This window comes from Callospermophilus lateralis, chromosome 4, assembly GCF_048772815.1.
Source record: "Callospermophilus lateralis isolate mCalLat2 chromosome 4, mCalLat2.hap1, whole genome shotgun sequence".
Taxonomy (NCBI): domain Eukaryota; kingdom Metazoa; phylum Chordata; class Mammalia; order Rodentia; family Sciuridae; genus Callospermophilus; species Callospermophilus lateralis.
In genome coordinates this window covers 116,031,195-116,052,436 of record NC_135308.1, presented here as the reverse complement: position 1 = coordinate 116,052,436, position 21,242 = coordinate 116,031,195, and the positions used below count along the sequence as shown (strand labels likewise).

The 21,242-nt window shown below is 36.6% G+C and overlaps 1 protein-coding gene and 1 pseudogene across 3 annotated transcripts in view; both read right to left on the bottom strand.

The window, feature by feature from the left end:
• Srgap1 (SLIT-ROBO Rho GTPase activating protein 1) overlaps positions 1-21,242 on the bottom strand; it is a 279,038-nt gene that overhangs the window by 119,145 nt on the left and 138,651 nt on the right. For all 3 annotated transcript variants that reach the window (XM_076854812.1, XM_076854814.1, XM_077109321.1), the window contains exon 4: positions 3,048-3,110. In XM_076854812.1, coding sequence (XP_076710927.1) covers positions 3,048-3,110 — 63 coding nt within the window. The remainder of the gene's footprint in view (positions 1-3,047; positions 3,111-21,242) is intronic.
• Positions 7,511-7,801, bottom strand: LOC143397360 (microsomal glutathione S-transferase 1 pseudogene; annotated as a pseudogene).

Sequence of the window (21,242 nt, the reverse complement as noted above, 5' to 3'; positions counted from 1 at the left end):
CCATCTTCTTTCTCCTGCTCACAAGCCCAGACTTCACGTTCTATTATATAATCTATAATTCATCACACCATGTATCTATCACATTATCTAGACAACCTGAACTGATCAAATTCAGTTTAAGTTCTAAAGTAGAAGTGATCCTAAGTCATTTCTTTTTATTTGCTTTCCTGGACATTTGTATTTTATTTGACATAAAGTTTTCTGATCAAAGTTTGGAATATCAGCAATCGTGGTGGAAGCCATATTTTGGAGTAAACAAGCCTACACATAAGACCATCACCTCCACTAAAGTTGATCATAACTTAAAATATTCCACTGCTATAAAGCAGCTAGCATAATTCTCAATGTTCACCTTCAACTCACAAGGAGTTTCAAGGGTTGAGAATGAGTAGTGAATATTCGTCTGTCAAGCAATTAAATGGCATCCTCAATTCCTAGAGGCTACATGGTTTATATCTATAACTTCAGCAATCATTGGTACATCATCTGCTATGCAAAATTCTATGCATGATTAAACCAGTTTATTTGTTTATAACCAGAATATGGGTCAGAGGTTGAACAAGGAGCCTAAACCACACTTCTTGAACTCTTGGTCCACTGTGTAAAACATAACTCACCTTACTCTTCATAGATTTCATCTGAACAAGAATCTGTGTATCCGAATATAAAGTGCAAGAAAAGACCAAAGGGCATTTCCTTTTAGAGCAACAAGAGTATGTGTGTTTGAGGGAGGAAGGGAAAAAGGAAAAGAAGGAGGGTTTGGGGGAAAGAGGTAGGTAGGTAGGCAAGGTAGTTCTTTTTCCGTTGAATGGACCACTTGTCTTGGCTGAAGAGTGTCTCTAATTAAAGCAAAATGTTTCCCCAGGAGCTCAAAGTGATCCACACATGACATAATTAAAACCTCTTTGCCTCTCTTCTCTGTCCGTTAATTCCTCCACTGATTCTGGAAGTTAAATGACTCTGACAGGGTCCCTCAAATCCTGATAGCCTTCCCAGGAACCTGGCTCCGTCAGGCTTTCAGACTGGTGTTGATTAGAGGTTTGAGAAAGCCTTAGTGAACTTGATCCAACTACCTGGAGTCTGCTAAACGTCTAAGTCCAGTCAATGGGATGGATCTAGGAGAAATTTCTCTCTACACATCCCTCACTGAGAGACAATTCTCATGCCCTCCTTCTGACTTTTCTTGCATGCAATGATCAAGTTTACCTTGATGTTCTGCTACTCTGGCTAGTTTCAGACCAATATCAACAGGCTTTTGTCCATAATGCTGTGATAACCAGCAGACTTGTTTATTTTTTAAAGTATTAAGGATGGTTTCTATTTCTAGATGAAACAACGTTCAAGCAAAGGGAACCACAGGAAAGTGCCATGAAGTCCTCATCTTAAAACAATTCAATGACAGGTAACAAGAGAATTTCTGTTTGTTCTCTTTTGAAGTCTCAGAAGCACAATGCTCATTTAACTTTTAAATGATAATACTTCCAGAAATGGCTCATATCTTGAGTTTTCAGAAATTAACAAGTCATGTCAAGTATGGACAGGTAATTGGCCTTTATAATCTAAAACTCTTTTTAAAATTAATTGGACTATAGATAGATCTTATAACACGAGGGTTTGCAGGTTACACGTACAATTTAACATTTCTAAAGGGGAATTAACACGCCGAAGTCAATTAATTCAATTCATAACATGGGGGTAGCAAATGTGCTTTATAAAAATACATATTTAACATACATAAACAAAAAATAAAGTTCATTTTATAAAAATATCACTCCTCTTATAGAAGTTTAATTTATAACTTAATTTAGCAAGTATCAGTGGAACATTAAAAATTTAATTCATTAAATTACATTTTACACATGTGGATTTTTAGGAACAAATAGAACTTGAAATAGAAAATCAAGAATCACATTTTAATAATGTTTCAGTTTTAGTTTTTCTTAAAGAAAAATTCAATTCTGCAACCTGTACACTTGGAAAAATGTGAAATTATACCCCATTTGATTCAAATGGATGATATGTCAAGATCATTGTATTGTCATGAGCAACTAATAAAAAAAAAATTCAAGTAATCTTGTGCAATAAAAATGTAAATATTTATCATTAAGATAAATTATATTCTCATTTCTCATTATGTTATTTTCTTTTAAAATAAAAAGTTCCCCAAAACTTCTGAAAGGGAAACATGTTTAAAAATATGATAATGCAGTATAAAAAATTTTATATCATTAATTCCAACTTACATCATTGGGATTAACTTTAAAAATAATTGCTTTTCTATTTTAAAATATTTTATTATAATTATCAACACATCAATTGTACACTTAAATGGGACTCGCTGGAATATTTCCTAATATGCATATATTGTGAATTGTTAATTTCCATTTTCTACTCCCCCTGCACCCTTCTCAGACCTTAGAAATATTTCTTCTAATGTCATTTTAAACAATTTAATTTTTTAAGATCATATGTAATAACCTAAATAAAATAATTAAAGCTAATTATTATAAGGAAGGAAAAATAGATATCTCCACAAAAAAAGTAATTTTAATAAATTAATCTATTCACCAAACAATTAATTGAACTGAAGTGGGAGGGGCAGCAGAAGAAAAGAAAAAGAAATTAAAGTACCCAGAATAAAGCAACTCTAAATTTCTCAAGTCCTAGAATGACAACAATTTTTAACAAAGTATTCTGGAATTGAATATGTGCACAGGTCCATATAATCCAACCAATTATAAACATGTCTTACTAATGTCCTATAAAGCACCTTGCCTCTGGTTTCTTAAAGTATGCTAATTCTGTGTGTGTGTGTGTGTGTGTGTGTGTGTGTGTGCACGCGCGCAGTTTTTCCAAATCAGGAGAGAGGCAAAGGAATACAGTACATGCATATGGTGGTGTGCACGCATCCACCTGGTCCCATATTTCAACCAGATGAGCACCCACCGGCGCTCTGGCTTGCATCAAGTTATAAAATGAACAATGTTTCTCCAAATCAGAAAGCTAAACCAAGAATTCTTGCAAAAGAAGAAAAATTAATTGCTTACCGTGTAAAGCTCATTAAGAACTTTCATTAAATCTTCATGAAGTTGAAATGCAATCTCTTTGCTCTGTAATCAAGAAGAAATTAAGAAAGAATATTTGAAAATGTAACAGAAACTTGTTTATAAATTATATATATATATATTAAAAGTCCCACTGACTGAAAACAGGATAAATATATTTATATTTATATATCTGCATATTTCTCTCTCTCTCTCTATATATATATCTACATACCTCCCTCTCTACATACACACACACATATAAATGGACAGAAGCAAGCAAGTGGCAAGTGGACTGTCAGGATGGCTCCCCTCCCATCCATATCAGATTTTCAAGAGAGATAAAAAGCAAGCAGGGTGAAGCATCATGCTGGCTTCAAAGTTGAGCAGCAGGGCTAAAGTCATTAAAGATGACCTCCAGCATTCAGTCTCTCCCTCCTCGGTATCATCACAAAGAAATTTTGCAGTGAGATTCTCAAAAAGCTAAGTTTGAAAACAAAGCGGACATTAACTCTCCTGTCCAAAATACGGATCTGACTGACTATAATCTGAAGAAAGCACTTTCAAAGTAGTAAGATGAAGTTCACTTAAAATCCACGTACTTTATTTCTGCAATGTTATTTTTTTTTTTATTAAAAGACACAAAAGCAGAGAGTTGCATTCTTCTACCCTGCTAGTGAAAAACAGTATTTTAAAATACTCTTCCCTAGGCTCATTCTGAGAGTTTGACAGAAGAGAATTTGAATATTGTTTTCAGCACAATCTGTAAGTTGGTTTAAAGGAAACCATATTCAAACAACTTTTTTTTTTCTTTCTGTTTTGAATTCACTATGTCATCAGCTACAGAGAATGGAAAAAACTGTGTACCAGAATTAATCCACAGTGAGATGGAAACAAGAATATCCACACGTTCATTCATGTGCCTCCTACTGGACCATCAGTTTTGAGGGTAGGGGTCATCTTTATCCATTCTGCCTTGGTGAGTGAGCATCTAGGACATAGAAGTTAAGGTGGCTCTTGGTCTCACCTAGCTCTGGCCTTGCTGCCCATAAGAAGCTTCAAACAAATACTTGTTAAATGAATCTAAGAACAAGCTGAAATACTGTATGCCTGAAATAGCTGAAATAGTTACTCTCTTTGCCTAAGTGGTCTGCTGGTCACCACTGAAAGGACAGAAAGGAAAGGCCATAGACCACTTTTAAAAAATGCTGGGATTCAAAGGAAATTGAATCCACCTACAAACATAAAGTTTTTGGGTCAGGACTCAGTAAAAAGCCAAACGTGATGAATTGGAGATTCCTGGAAGATAAAATACTGAGAGAAGATGACACCAGGAAAGAGAAATTCAAATTTACTGGCAGCATTTGTCACTGGGTTTTCTTGAGGATCCTGAAGACAGTGCTGCTGTTTTCCAAGCTTTGACAGCTTCTAGAATCCCTCAATTGGTCATAAGAGGAGTTTTATGTTTTGCTGGGTCCCTGATATATGAGGCTGTGGGCTAAGAGTCACTCCAGAGTGAAAGGAGAGTCACAAGTGGGCAAGTGAAGCCAGCTGAAACTCATTTTGTTTTCCCCAAGTCTTGGTTATCCTGAACGTACGCATTACACTACAATCTCCTATGATTGCAGCTTGGTGTTATTTTAATATCAGATTTCATGCAAGGATCTGGGCCACCAATTTAGAACTCTCTAATGGGATCAAAGGCCAAGTAACTGTGCTCAGTTATCTACGTTTCAGGTAGCAAGTCCGAAAAGAAAATATTTCTTGGCTAAGATTTCAGAACATAACGACAACAACAAAAATCCCTTGGGTTCAATTAACCTCAAACCAAGAATATTTAGGGTCAGATTAAAGACTTTGATTTGTGGTCACAAGTATCCTCCAGACTACCGTGGGCCAAACAGAATAAGCAAGATAGTTCTTTGTATGTTCCACATTTTATATGACTGCGGGTAGTGAGGTAGAAGAAATCTAGCATCAGAGAAAGACTACACTCTTCCAAGCATACGCTTATATTTTTCTTTCACCTGTCCCCTGAAATATATTAAGTTTGTCTGAAGGCACTATAGCATAATGCCTAAAAGTAAGGACCCTGGATACCTGTATATCTCAGTTTCCTGATCTGTAAAATAAATACAGCCATTGCACCTACCTCAGAGGGTTGTTATAAGCATTAATGGGACAAAATATACATAGTACTTAATATGGGACCTAACATGCATAGACACTCCATAAATATTATAGTTATTTAATTTTTCCCCAGTTTGCAATGCCCACATCATACTTTCCCTTGTTTTGGTCTCATAGGGCATTTATCCATTGAATTCTCTGCAAAGAGGTGCTTGGTAGAACTGCCCTAGGCCTTTAGATTCCTCCAGGTGCCCCCTAACTTTGAAGGGTCCCCAAATATTGTGCTCCACTTTTAGGCTTTTCTTATGTCTCTACTCCTGCACCAGGTACATATACTAAACTTACCTTCCTATGTTCCATTTGCTTGGGGATTCTATTACTAGTGGTAAAGAAGAAATTAATGAAACACATTAGGAAATGGACGGTTCCTCAAGCCAACATGGTACATGCAATTTATGAAAGAGGCCCTTAGGAGCTCTCGTGAGAGTTTTAGATTTTGTGAAAAGTTGATGGGGAGTTTTTTCAGTAGGGAAAACCTTGATACCCTCTTGCCACAGAACTCAGTTTCTACCCATTAACCATCTTCTTGTGGTCTGTAAAGATTGTTAAAAACTGGACTGAGGTCTCAGAAGGACTTGTTTATGTGAAACATGAATTCACACATCCTTGTATTCACAAATACTTGGGATGAACACAATATAAGCGATCGCTGAATGCTAGGGGCAGGGCTGTATTCTCATGACATGGGAATAGTAAAGGGACCACAGCATGTACCCCACCCCAGTTTAGATATGTCTCCAATTTATTATAGTAGCAATGAGAGAAAAAGCATTTTAAAGAATATTCTGGACCTCAAAAGAAGCAATCTTTAAGTCAAAACACAGTTGCTATAGTGCTTAAAATTAATGAACTGAAATCTAACTAGAAAATACCTGGATTGTCAAAAAGTCTATCAAAATGTAAGAGGGTGCACATGCCTCTAGATTCTATTTCATCCAAAATTGGAAAAGAGTGTGAGTAGACCCTTGACCCTTAAACAAAACTGCCATGGCAGAAAAATGATACTGATCTGAAGGAAGCAATGAATGTTCCTTTTGTATAAGAGAAAAAAAAATTATAAAATAATATGTTTGAAATAAAGTATTTTCTATGTTATTTGAGATTAGCTGATTAAAATTACTTTTATACAGAGAAAGAAAAGAGGGTCTTTCAATTGCTTCAGGGATAGAGTTGGAAAAGAGAAGAGGTTTCACCTCTCTATTAACATGAGACAGAAGTTGAAAGTATGGTAAAACTTCTAATATGTTTCACTGGGATTCTGACCCAAAGGGAAAGAAAATGGTTAACTTTAATTTAGTAACATTATGTCTCCTGCATATAAGACCGAGATGAAATTCCACACCTATTTCCAATTATTTACTATTTATTGCCCATACTGATGTTTCAGATATCTCAAATGTAAATTCAAAATTAAGAGCTCTAAAGTTTTTATCTTTTTCCATTATGAAAATATATGAAGTATATTGAAGAATACTAGAAAAACTGAGAAAGGACAAAATGACCATCATTGTGACTTGATGTATTTCCTTCAAGTTAGCTTATCTAAGCATAGGTCTCAACTCTAATCATTCCATTATAACCAAATATATTTTTGTATTCTCCTTTCTCAAATTACCATAAAATTTTTGATGAACTCATACAATTTTCAGGCAACTACAATTTGATTCACAAAACTATTCATATTATTGTTTCCACTATTTTCAATCAGTCAATAATTTAATCATTAAATTTCACCATTTTTAGGCTATAAATTCTTTATTTTATTTTTTTATTTTTATTATTTTTTAAATATTTATTTTTCAGTTGTAGTTGGACACAATACCTTTATTTCATTTATTTATTTTTATGTGGTGCTGAGGATCAAACCCTGGGCTCGCACATGCTAGGTGAGCGCTCTGCCACTGAGCCACAATCCCAGCCCCAAATTCTTTATTTTATACTCTCATTTAATCAGTACTTAAATACAAATTTCTCATACATGCAATCACTTTTGTAGATTTATAATATGAAATACTGAATAAATATTACAAATCATAACAGTCAAAATTTACAACAAAATACCAAAGAACTATTATTTGAAATTTCTATTGAAAACATGAAACAAGAATAAAGAATATCAAATGTAATCCCAGGGTTTGGGGGGTTGAGGCAGGAGTTCACAGCCAGATTCAGCAACTTAGTAAGGCCCTAAGCAACTCAGTGAGACCCTGTTTCTAAATTTTTTTAAAAAATATATTTTTATTAATATATGACAAAAAAGGAGAAATTTGGACCATTCAATGAATACAAATCTTACTATTGAGTAAGAAATGGAACAATATTTTCAAGTCATGAAAGTGGGCTCTTGGTACACATTCCACTTTATCATCTATTCAAAGGTATTTCTTGGCACTTTCTACTTTGCCAAAGTATGTGCAATCATTCTGGGTTGGCAAAAATCTTTCTTGTCATTCTTTAAAGTATAGTTGCAGTGCTCATAAATATCATTTTTGAGAGAATGAATAGTCATTGCACAGGAGGCAAAGCCATGAATATTTCATTTCCATTAGCTGGGTGAAGTCAACCATTTTTCATCTTTGGTCTAGGATGGTGAATACAAGAAAGTGGGGGACAGCAAACCTGTTCTAGCCAGCAGGTAGCGTGGTACGTGATACTGCAATTCAATATGCTTTAAGCAGTCTGCACTGCCATCATGAATACTGGTCTAAAGACATATTTTATAATTTGTGCTATTTGCTTAAATCATTTCTGTTATGTGAAACTGTGAGGATAAACGTACGAATATTTTTGGCTAAGGTGTAGCTTAGTAATAGAGCCTTTGCCTAGCATTTATAAGGTCTTGGTTCACCCCCTAGCACTGCCAAAAAATCAAAAAACAATAACAAAAAACATTTGTAGCTCCTTGACATATGTTGGAAAATTATTTTTAGGAGGTTTATTATGAGTTAATATGGCTTCTAGAAGCACAAGGTTATTAAGTCAGAAATCTGAGGTTTATCCAAGACTAAACTAGATACTTTTCCTTGAAGAAGTAAAAAATCCTATCTATTGACTACCTTACTGATCCATTTTTCTGTAAGTCACTACAAGTTTGCCTTGTCACCCAGAGAAAAAACAGATACTCCCTGTATTGTGATTTTTATAATACCTTTATTTATCATCACCCCTAGGCAGTATAATTTAGTGATTAAGAGTTCAAACTCTAAAATTGAACTGCCCGTGTTCAAACTATCTTCTTACACTCTGTGTACAAGTTAAATAGCTTTGTGAGGCCTCAATTTTCTCACTGTAAAAAAGAAATGCTTAATAGTCTTTATGTCACAGGGTTTTATTGGAAAGGTCCTTACTAAATACTTAACACAAAATATTATTATTTTGATTATCACATTTCTTTTTCTCCTCATATCATTTCTTTGAGAGCAGAGACCACATCCTAATCCTCTTTGTATTCCCAGAGCCTGCTTTGGTGCTTGGCACATGGTGGGCACTGCATATGTTTGTGGAATGAATGAGACCCAGGCTGATTCAAGTCTGTGTCCTATAGAGTTCACCATCTCACATAGGAGCCAGACAGGTTGTATTAGCCCATGTTTTGTGCTACAGGCTGTTGTTACCTGAGGTTGAGCAACTTTATAAAGATCAGAGGTTCAGTTCTGGAGGTTCAAGAGGGTATGACACCAGTACTGGCTCAGCTCTGGTAAAGATCTCATGATGGATGGCATCACCTTGTCAGGAGTGCACGTGTAGAAAGAGATCACATAGCTAAATAAACAAGAATCTAGACAGTGAATCAGGGGTTGGACTTGCTCTTTAACAACTTGATTTTGCAAGAGCTCAGGGATCCTAGGAGAGCTACATTAATCCCTTCTGAGATCAGCTTCCCCAGTGATCTCAGGACCTTCCAAGTAAGCCTGCCTCTTAAAGGTCCCACCTCCTCTCTCATCTCTACACTGGGACTAAGCCTCCAACACTTGACCCTTGGGGGACAAGCTCCAACCATGGCAGCTGCCAGCTTTCTATAAGGATTGCTAGAGTAGGTGCTACTCTGGGTGGGTCCCGGCCAGATTGGTTAATAGAGGACCGCTGGTTTGCTCCCTGGAACCTTCCAGAAAGAGGAGGGAGGGCAAAACAAAGAGCATAATACAACCACATGTGAGTACGTTGCACAATCAATCAAGTGATCTATGTTGGGTTAAATGACCAATCCCAGAGGCTCGAAGAGATATTTTTAAAGTAAATCTATTGTGATTACCAGTCAAGGAATCTTAACTTTTTGCTGAGTCAGAGTAGAGGTGAGAGAGAAAGAGGAAAACCAAATTAAATATTTAATGACTGCATTTCAAATGATTTTAGTGTCTTATGGTCAGTAGGTTTTGGATATAAATTCTGGTTGAAGGAGTCAAGCCATACCTCCACTGTGTATGTACTTTAAAAGTTTCCAAAGCTCATGTTCATGTGTCTTTATAATAATAGATTCCTTTAATTCAAGTAAACTCTGAAGACAGAGGCAACAGTTTCTTCCAAAATGCCTAATGGTGAAATCTGGGTTGGGTTTAATGATCTGAGCCAAGTTTCTGGATAATATGTACAGTGTCTCTGCACATTTTCCTTCGATCCAGGGACATAGTTTTATAATTACCAAAATTAAAACTAAATATTAGATCATACAATGAGCCTTACAATTTACTCTATCCCCAGGCGGGAGCCATCCATCATGAGATCTTTACCAGAGTAGGGACCTTTAGATATTATGCCGTGCAACTAGAAAATGTGGAAAAGTTAGCGTCCTAGACACAAGGGAACTAGAACTTCATTTTTGAAACCAGACAAAATTTAATTCTAAAGGAAAATATGTGGGGCATCTCCTAGAACACTTGTTAATGTCATTGGTAGGCAAATGTGGCCTACAGCCATGGAGGGGAAAACAGGTGTTGTGTTCAGTCCGTGAGTGGCAACGTGAAAGGTTGCCACCTATCTCAAAGTCACTTGTGACCTCCGTGGTACAAATAGGACTTTAACAGACAGATATTTGAGACTGAAATTTAAAATCCTATTTTCATTTTTCTCAACTCTTCAAGAAACATAACTTTTCAAGCTAGGGTTACTTATTCAAAATGGCGATAAATTGGAAATAACCTTCTCAGTGCCACCAAATTAAGAATTAATTAAGTATAAACTCTCAGTGGCTGATGTAAATAAACTGACTTAATTAAAATCAGAATAAGTTGTAATATAATTGATTAAGAAAATAAAAAATATTATTTTCAGATCATTTTTCAATACATTGAACTTTATAAAACTTTTATAGCTCTGCTTTCTTAGAAATTTCTTATAGTCTCTGTAATATGTTTTCTTTAAAACATCTACCTGGGTTTACTACATTATCAGTAAAGCCAATTGGCTTTCTCTCTTAAAGCAGCTGTGATTGTGCAGAGATCCTGACACAGTGCTCCCCAGGGGACTAAGCACTCACATCTATGGCACAGTTAGCTGGGGTTATGAGTATAGTCCATGGTGAAGCAAACTGTACCACATGTGTAGGAAGCCCATGACCTTGGTCTTATTTAGCACTGTAGCAGACAATCTACAAAAATAAATCAATAAGTAGATTCGTTCCTTTAAAAGTCATCCCTTGAATTAATAAGGAAAAGGTGGAGATTCTTTGAGATATTGAGATAAATTCATCCTTTCACATACTCATTCATGCATTTACCCTCTCCTACCAGGTCTTCCTGAGGGCCTTCCAAATGCCAAACAAACATAGAAAACTGCATTCACAATCTAGCAGAAGAGGTGAACAAAGCAATTTCAGTCCTATTTGGATTATTCTTATTCAAACAATTTAAACAAATCAAAACATCTAACTCCTGAATCAAACTCTCAATTTCTTCTTTACAAATGAATTCATTTTTCAGAATTTAACCTGTGTCAGAAATGTCCTTCACAGGTTGATATTTAGCCTAAAAGCACCATCTCAGAATTATAGTTAATTTACCAATCTACCAAACTCACCATGAATATAAAAAGGAAAAGTAGGTAAGGAACAGAAAAAGAAATCCCTGGAGAGTAAGTAATTCTTTTCACCAAGAACTTGGCTTGCTGAGTGCAACTAGAAAAGTTAAAACAACTAAAGACCAAAAACAAAAGTCCTTGTGGCTCATGGGGAAATACACATGGAATTTGCATGTGCATATTTATTCATTTGAAAGGCAAAAAAATCCTGGGCCTTCAAGATAGGCCCAGGTTGGATTAAATATCTAACTTCTCTAAGCTATTTCCTCAACTGTAAAATGGAGAGGATCACAGTATGTACTCCACAGGGAGGTTATGAGGATTAAACATGGTACCCACTGTTATGTGCTTAACAGGGTGCATTTAGTCCTTTCTGGTATTATGATGTTATTATCAGCTAGTATCATGTTTGGTTTATCTTGTTAAGTCACTTTGTTTTTCTAAATACTGTAAAATAGTGTTTATCAGCTTTTGAATTGGAATGTCTTAGTCAATTCTAAGTCAAAACTTGCATTCTGAAATACTTAGCTGCATTTGTGATACTATATTAAGGAGGATGAAGTCCATTTCAGAGACTATCTCAGAACCACAACAAAGCACATTCTTCAAGTCAAGCACTTGCTGACTACAGAATGCAGAGCTGTTAGGAGATCTGTCTTAGGATAAAGTAAACACCTGTCTCTGTTTAAGTTCTACCAACTGTTCTTCACACCCATACCCTTATAGAGTTAGTGTGCCTGTGCCATCTCCTATAGGACAGGACTACAAATGTTTGAAGAGCTAGGACTTCACTTTCTCTGCACTACATATTCCTAATATCTTCAACTATTCCTTCTATGACACAGCTCAAAGAAATCACAATGACCTCTCCTTGTCTCCTAGGTAACTGTTTATTGGTCTGTAGCTAGTGGTATTTCCTCTTCCTTATACTTCCAGGGGTGGAGGCTAGGTCTTGGGAGGACTAGGGGGCAACAAATACTTCTTAGTGACTTGTAGTCACTTGCAATGGCCCTGCTCTGCAGAGTCTTTCCAAACCCATATCTCTGTAATTACTGTAAGCCTGAGAATCTTGAAATCATGGTTAGATGCCCACCCCTCAATAGGTTAGAGAGCCATCAGCTAATGGAGTTCAAGTCTTAAGAAAATTTTATTTGGATGGACTGAATAGCAATATTCTGGATTTAAGTTACAGGTAGGAATCCATTCAGTTTATTCTTAATCTACATGGATGAGAACTTTCTGAAGTCAGTGTCATTCCAAGCATGGAACTATGCTTTAGCCATAACTCACATGACACAGTCAACATTACCATGCAGATTACTAATCCTACAGCCTCCTTACAAGGTTCCCAAGACAACTTCCTTCCCATTCCAATGGATTCTTAACAATGCTTTCAAAAAACAAAGCTGAATGTGTTCTATCTCTTCTTAAACATTTCTCCCGGCATTCTCAGTTGCTTAGATGACAACATATACCAATTCCTCAAATTGAGATCAGAAATGCTTGCACCTTCCCACAGCCTGCCTCTCTAGGTCAGAAATCCAGGACCTTGTCCTTGTGCTAGTCTCTGTACAGAAGAAATTACTTCCCCCAATTCCTCTATAAAACTTCAAGTTGAAGAGCTTGATTGAATCCCTCTGTGCAGACATTCTCCTTTTCCTTGGCAGAGAAGGTCTCACTTAGTCCTCTGTGATCGTATGTTCTATCTTTGTAAGAGCAGTTACCAGTTTAGATGGTGATTTTTATGTCTATACTTCCTTCCCTTATTACATTCTAAGCTCCTGTCGGATATGAATTGAAAATTTGCATCTTACCTTTATGTACTTAGCACCTACCTGCCACTGTGCCTATCACAAAAAGATATCAACAGAGGTTTGTTGAATGAATTGAGAAATAGAATGTCTGCTCTGTTTTGGAAAAGAAAGCTGATTTCAATGAAGTTAAGCTTCATTTTAGAAAAAAAATGAATAAAGAAATCAGAATGGCTTCTCCTTGTCTCCCAGATAACTGCTCATTGGTATTGAAGTATATTTTCTTTATCTTCCAGGATAAAAGGCTAAGATCTTGGGAGAATTAGGAGGCAACACATGCTTTGTGGTGACTTGCTGTTACCTGCAATGGCTCTGTTCTGTGGAGTCAGTCTAAACCCACAGAGAGGTTACAGTGGATTTGTCATGGTTCAGCATAATGATTAGAACTTACTGAATAATAAAAATTATTATTTTAGTAGACCCCCGCAATCTCCATCTTTAAAGCCAAAGAGATAAAAAGTACATGTTTACTCTAGCCAAGCTACTGCACTAGCCAATTGTGGTTCTCTGTGCTCACTTAAAATGATTAAAGTTTAAAAAGTAAAAATGCTACATGTATTTCTTTTCTAGTACTTATTGACCATTACTGTTTTTTCAATCTAAATAGTTCCTATATCCAGTGTCAAAATATTTTATTTTTATAGGTTTCTAGGTTGCTCTGACCACATAATTAGTTGGTAAATTTTCTTATTTCTATTTAACTGCTTTTCTAATAATAAAATTTTTTTCTTTGAGATTGAAAAGGAACTAAAATAAATCTGACAGTCATATACAGTATCTATTCTGTAGATGCATATTTTGGGTTGTTATAATCCAAGGTATCACAAGTGTTCCTTAATTCAAATATTTGCTATATGTGTAATCTCCCCCAATTTGGCATTTCTTGCAGCTGCTGGAAATCTTTTAGAATCCTACGATGCAGAATTAAAACAGTCTCCAAATGGTGAGAAACCTTGGCTGACAACCAGAATACTGTTCTTAGGTCTCTCTAGAAGTTGTTGATCCCAACTGCAGATACCTCGACATATGTTAGAAATGTTCTGTCCTCATTAGTTCTCTTCTTACAACCGCAAATTCCTTCTTGGATAAGAAGAATGGGTAAGGATTCAGTGTGTCTATGGTTCTTTGGAAATGAACTTGATTAAGAGCTGATCTTTTATATCACTGAACCTGAATAAATCTGGTAATGAGTAATATTTCTTTTTTTAAAATATTTATTTATTTATTTTAGTTTTCGGCAGACACAACATCTTTGTTTGTATGTGGTGCTGAGGATCGAACCCGGGCCGCACGCATGCCAGGCGAGCGCGCTACCGCTTGAGCCACATCCCCAGCCCCAAGTAATATTTCTTATTCCTTTATTATAGGTAGTAAAAGACTAAAGTTTGGCCTATCATATGCATGAAATTTATAAACCCTATGATTGAAAAACAAACCAAAAGGGAACATTTCTTTTAAAGAAATCTGTTTGGGAGGATGGGGGACTTGATTAATTTAGATCGGTATTTCTTAACTGGGGTCAATTCTGCCCGCAGAAAATATGCAGCAATGTCTGCAGACATTTTGGGTTGTGACAACCATAAGGTGCTGGTAGAATTTAGTGGGTAGAGAACTCCACAGCCATTTGAATTGATACTCCCCCATAAATAATGTATTATTTTTTACTGGGTGCTTTCAATAATTTTTTTTGGTCTTTAGTTTTCAGTTCAATTATAATGTATCTGAGTGTGAACTTTGTTGAATTTATCTAGTTTGATTTTGACGAGCTTTTTGAAGTGTCTTACTTCAAATGACACGAAGCCTTGCATTGTGACTCAAAGAGCAGAAAAAGGAGAGTAGAGAATATTCCCAATCTTTTTTTTTTCAATTCCTTATGCTCCAGTCTCTAGATATTTACTTCATGTCATTTGTTAAATTTGGCAAGATTTCTTGCAATCATTTTTCAAATTTTTAAAAAATATTTTTTTAGTTATGCATGGACACAATGTCTTTATTTTGTTTGTTTATTTGTATATGGTGCTGAGGATCGAACCCAGGGTCTTTCATGTGTGAGGCGAGTGCTCTACCACTGAGCCACAACCCCAGCCCTCAAATATTTTTTTCTGAACCACAGTCTTTTTCCTCTCCTTCAGAAGACTAATATAACACAAATGTTAGATTTTTCTGGTATTATCCTAATGGTCCCCAGCTCTGTCCATTCTTTTCTTTTAGTCTTTTTTTCCTCTGTTATTCAGATTGGATGATCTTTTGTTAACCTACCTTCAAGTTCACTGATTTCTTCCCTCTGTTAGTTTTATTCTGCTATTGAGCCCATCTATGAGTTTTAAAATGTTCAGTTATTGTATTTTTCAGTTCAAACATTTCCATTTGGTTCCTCTTTATAGCCTCTATTTTCTTTGCTGATACTTTCTTTTCCTTTGTTTCAAAAGTGTTTGCTCTTACTTCTTTTATTACGGATGCTTTAAAAATCTTTGTTAAATAATTGAAACATTTATGCCATTTCACAATTTGTATCTGTTTATTGTTTTTCCATGGAGTTGAGGCTTTCCTGGTTCTTCGAATCTTGAGTAAATTTTGGGTTGTAGTCTTATATTTTGAATATTGTGTTATGAGACTCAGGGTTGTGTTTAAATCACATAGAAAATGTGGCATTTTTGTTTTATCAGGAAATTAATCTAGTTGGATTCAGGACACAAATTCTGATCAGTCTTCTGTGGTTGTGGTTTCAATGTCAGTCTGTGTTCAATGTCTGTGCACTGCTTATAGATCTTTCCTGCATATTCAATACCCGCTAGTCAGTCTGGAACTCAGACAGTAGTCCTATCCTTTAGCTCAGTTCTCCAAGTTCTTGGTAGGTATATTGTTTAAGATCTGACCTATTCATGTACAGCTTGGGAGTTCAGCAGCTCATGAAGAAATTTATGGGGTAAGTGGCAGCAGAAGGAGAGAAAAAATAAAATCACAGGTATTTACTACACCTTCTTGGACCATAGCTCCTCTGATTGGGGAGAAAAGTTCCTCAGAGAGTTTTAGGTGCTTGTGGGCTCCCACTGCTGTCACTACTGCCACTGCTGTTGCCATTGTGAGATGTCTGGGGACTGGAGCATGAAGAATTGAAAAAAAAAAAAAAAAGATTGGGAATATTCTCTGCTCTCCCTTTTCTGACCTTTGAGTCACAATGCAAGGTTTCTCTGAGAGTTGCCTATGTTCATGTGTGATGTCTGCTTTGAGGTTGCCAACTGCCTTGCCTCTAGACTGAAGGATAACGAAGGGGGCAAAAATTGGAAACTTACTGCTGATTTTGTGGGATTCAAAAATCTGGTTTTCTTCCCTAGTTTATGCCACTATTTAATTTTTAGAGTTTTCAAACTGCTATTGCAGACATTGTGTTCAGGTTTCATAGATGCACTTAGGGGGAAAGACGTAGTGAACTATGCAGGCTCCATGTACCCGGAATCTGTGCTTGTGTTTTGATTTTCCTTTTCTTTCTGAGAAATACAGGTCTTCACCTAGTGCGTTGTTTAGCTTGTGCTATGTAACAAAGCACCTGAAACTTAGTGGCTTAAAATACCATTTGACTTTAGCTCACTATTCTGCAGGTCATCTGGGGGATTCTTCTGTTCTGGGCCAGCTTGGCTGTGTTCTCTCTTGCATTTGTGGTCAGCTGGAGTCAGGTGGCAAATGAATGATCTAAGATGTCTTCATTCATATGTCTAGTAGTTGGCTAGCTGTCACTTAGGATGCCTCAGTTGCCTTTCATGCAGTTGTCTTTCATATAGTCTTGCTTCTCATTTAGCAAGCTAACTAGGACTTGTTTATATTTTGGTTTCAGGGTTCCAAAAGCATCAAGAAAAGGCAAGCAATTTTCAAAAAATCTGCTTGCTTCATATTTAATATCGTCATATTGGCCACCTCAAGACATATAGCCAAGCCAAAAGTCAATGTAGATGAGGGCTACTTAAGAGATTGGGGAAGGAGAGGATCATTGGCATTCATTTTGAACACAATCTACCACAACAAGTATATATTCAAAATACTATGGTATATATTTAAGATTATTCAACTGCTTTCAAATATGAATAACAACTTGATGGTACAGAGAAGGTTAGGATTATAAGCTTTTCCTTCAGTTGCTTTTGTAGGTTTGGGTCCATTCCTTTCTGATGTTTAACATTATAAATAGGGAGCCTACATCCTGGGAACAAATCTTTACTCCTCACACTTCAGATAGAGCCCTAATATCCAGAATATACAAAGAACTCAAAAAATTAAACAATAAGATAACAAATAACCCAATCAACAAATGGGCCAAGGACCTGAACAGACACTTCTCAGAGGAGGACATACAATCAATCAACAAGTACATGAAAAAATGCTCACCATCTCTAGCAGTCAGAGAAATGCAAATCAAAACCACCCTAAGATACCATCTCACTCCAGTAAGATTGGCAGCCATTATGAAGTCAAACAACAATAAGTGTTGGTGAGGATGTGGGGAAAAGGGTACACTTGTACACTGCTGGTGGGACTGCAAATTGGTGAGGCCAATTTGGAAAGCAGTATGGAGATTCCTGGGAAAGCTGGGAATGGATCCACCATTTGACCCAGCTACCGCCCTTCTCGGACTATTCCCTGAGGATCTTAAAAGAGCGTACTATAGGGATACTGCCACATCAATGATTATAGCGGCATAATTCACAATAGCTAGACTGTGGAACCAACCAAGATGCCCTTCAATAGATGAATGGATAAAAAAATGTGGCATCTATACACAATGGAATATTATGCAGCACTAAAAAATGACAAAATCATAGAATTTGCAGGGAAATGGATGGCATTAGAGCAGATTATGCTAAGTGAAGCTAGCCAATCCTTAAAAAACAAATGCCAAATGTCTTCTTTGATATAAAGAGAGCAACTAAGAACAGAACAGGAAGGATGAGCATGAGGAAAAGACTAACATTAAACAAAGACGAGAGGGGGGAGAGAAAGGGAGAGAAAAGGGAAAGCATATGGAAAAAGTAAGAGACCTTCAATGTTACACAATATTATAAGAGGTTGTGAGGGGAAAGGAGGAGGGAAAAAAGGGAGAGAATTAAACAACAGCAGAGGAGGTAGAGAGGGAAGATGGGAGGGGGGAGGAGGGAGGGGAGGGGGGATAATAGGGGATAGGAATGGTAGCAGAACACAACAGTCACTAATATGCCATTATGTAAAAATGTGAGTGTGTAACCAATGTGATTCTGCTATTTGTATTTGGGGAAAAAATGGGAATTCATAAATCGAGTCAAATGTATGAAAGATGATATATCATGAGCTCTGTAATGTTTTGAACAATCAATAATAAAAAAAAACATTATATACAAGACCTAATCCATGTTCTTTTTGGGAAAGAGCATATGTTTATACTGAGATATATTTATGTGTTTTCTCCAGTACGTTTTTATGAAACTCATAATCTATTTTCAGACTGTTGTATTTTCTCAAGTGGGAAATTTTTCTTCTATTACATTTAAAAAAAGTGTAATCCTCAGTCTCTCCAAGGGGCTGTTCAGAATCTTCTCTACTTTTTGCAAATCTTATGCTCCCCATGGTCCACTCTCCTCTTGCTCATCAGATGGTATCACTTCCAATGTCACAAAAAAACTGGAACAGAGAATCTCACAGTACTCTGCTATTTCACCTACAAAACCACCTGCAGCATCACCAGCTCTCATTTCTTCTCTCCTTAACAGAGTCTCTTGTCAAACGCTAACCCTTCTGCCTGCCCTTTGGATACCATTATTTGACACATTTATAGAGTCTTGGATCCATCAATTATTCCTATTCTCTTCTAGCCCTCGGAGCTCTCCCTTCTTATGATTCCTTCCCTCCAACATTTTAAATTAGTTCTGTTCTCACATCTTAAAACCCCACCTCCCCCAAAACACCAAAACCCCAAAAATTACCACGAAGAAATTTCTTTTGATCCTGTGTCCTTCAAATATTTCTCATTATTTCTCTTCTTTACAGGCAAATTTCTAGATGATACTATCCACAATTTCTTGCTCAGGCTTTTCTGACTACTCAACCGATACTGTTCTGCTTAGATTGTTCTGGTCAAGGTTTTCAATGGCCTTTGTGGCTACAATCACAGAACATGCCTCAGCCCTTGTCAACCTGACCATTCTTCCTGGCCACGATTTCTTTGCTGGTCTTCCCAGATGCTTCACTCTCCTGGGTTTCTTCCTACTTCTTTGGTTGCCCCTTCTCTGTCACTTTGTAGGATACTTTTCTTCTTCTTACCCTTTAATTCCTGGTTCCTCTGAGAGCTTTTCTTATTCTTCCCTTCTCACCCCATAGGTTCTCCCTGGTTACCTCAAGTACTTCCAAGACTTAACTGATAGCCACATATTAAAGATTCCCAACTCTCTAGGTTTGATCTCTCCTGAAGTTTTTAGTCTTCTTATGGGAATTTTACCTAGTTAGGCACAGGCACATCCCAAACTACTACCATATTATTTTCTCTACCATCACTTTCCATCATAGTCTCTGTGCCCCAAACCTCCTCCTCCCAGGTACACTCTATCATCCTGACAGCTACAAAATCCTGGATGTCTCCTTTGCTACCTCTTCTTCCCTTCTCCTGTCTCACTCCAGCCAATCAATTCCTAGGCTCTACAGATCTGTCTCCAACACACCGCTCAAAATCTGTATGTCTCTACTGCCACACCCAATGGGAAACGTCCTCTCTACCATCTGGATTCATCTGAACAGCTTCAAAATTAGTATCTAAAGACTGTAATCGTATCACTTTTCCATGCACTCTGTATACTCCAAGAACATTAAAAGTTGATCATCTCACCACCACATTTACCTGTGAATGCTTTCCTACTACTCTTAGGATAGATTCAAACTGTGCAACATGATCTTTAATCTCTGTTCCTTCTTACTCCTCCAGTTACGTCTCTTGCCATGTTCTCTCTCTCATTCTTTCAATTACCCATGAGAACATCACATTTCCTCTTAAAATCTGTGTTCTCTAATGCTTCTGGTTCTTCACACATGTTGTTTCATCCTGGGACAGTTTTCAACTCCTTTGTTTCTCTGGCCACATCCAGCTAACTCTTAATAATCTATTGAAGTTTCAATTTCCTGACCCCCCAAGTCCTAAATACCAAGGGGCTTCTCTACCATATATGTGAACATATTGAATGTCTGAAATGAAGAAAACTATAATAAGTATTTATTAATAAATGAATAAATAAACTATAGCATATTTTACAGGAATTATGATTCTTCTGTTTTATTCATACTCATCATTATAAATATGTACTTAATGTAAGATATTGTCATAAGAACCAAATAGGAGGTAGAGCTTGACTTTAAGACATAGTTCCTGATTAGTTTTTATGCAGAAAGGGTCTTCGAATATCTCAGTGAATTGATGAAAAAGGATCTGAATAATCCTAAGAGAAACTTGCAGTTGGGAGAGTTATGTGAGAGTTTGTGCCAAGCAAACCTTACAGTGAGTTGGACAGTGCCTACAGATGCTCAAAGCCAACTACAGTGTTCCTGACCAGTGTCCCAGGGCTACCACTCCATACAAAAACAGAGAGGATATTTCAGTGATGGATCTCATCAATCCTTGCCTTCGAAGGTGGATTACTGCTAGGGCCACCAATACTGCATCTTGCTGAATTGTCCTGAAATTCCTGTTATGAGTATGTCACTCATCTCTGGTAAAACTAATATAGATGGAAATATTTACTTACTAGTTATTCATTGAAGAAGTAGCTATGTGCCAACTATGTGCCAGTCATTGTTTCAGTGAACAACATAAGCAACTTATGTCCCTCAGGAACTTATGTTGAAACTAAGAGGTAATAGAAAATGAGCAAATAATTAAGTAAAATACATAGGACAAGAATAAGTGATATTGGGAAAAATAAAGCTGTGGAAGGAGGGTGTAGACTTCACATTGAGTGAGGTGGGAAACTAGAGGGTTTCATTCAGCTTAGGAGTCAAGAGAGTTTCTTGAAGTTGAAAGGCTCATCCTTTTTTTTTTTCTTTTTATTCGTATCTCATTCATCGTTTCACAGATAATTTGAGAGTTAAGGCATTTTGAGCCCAAATACAAGCTCCTGTCTTGTTCAGAAGTCCCTCATTTCATCTCTTCTCATTTAAATCATCCTAATACTGAAAA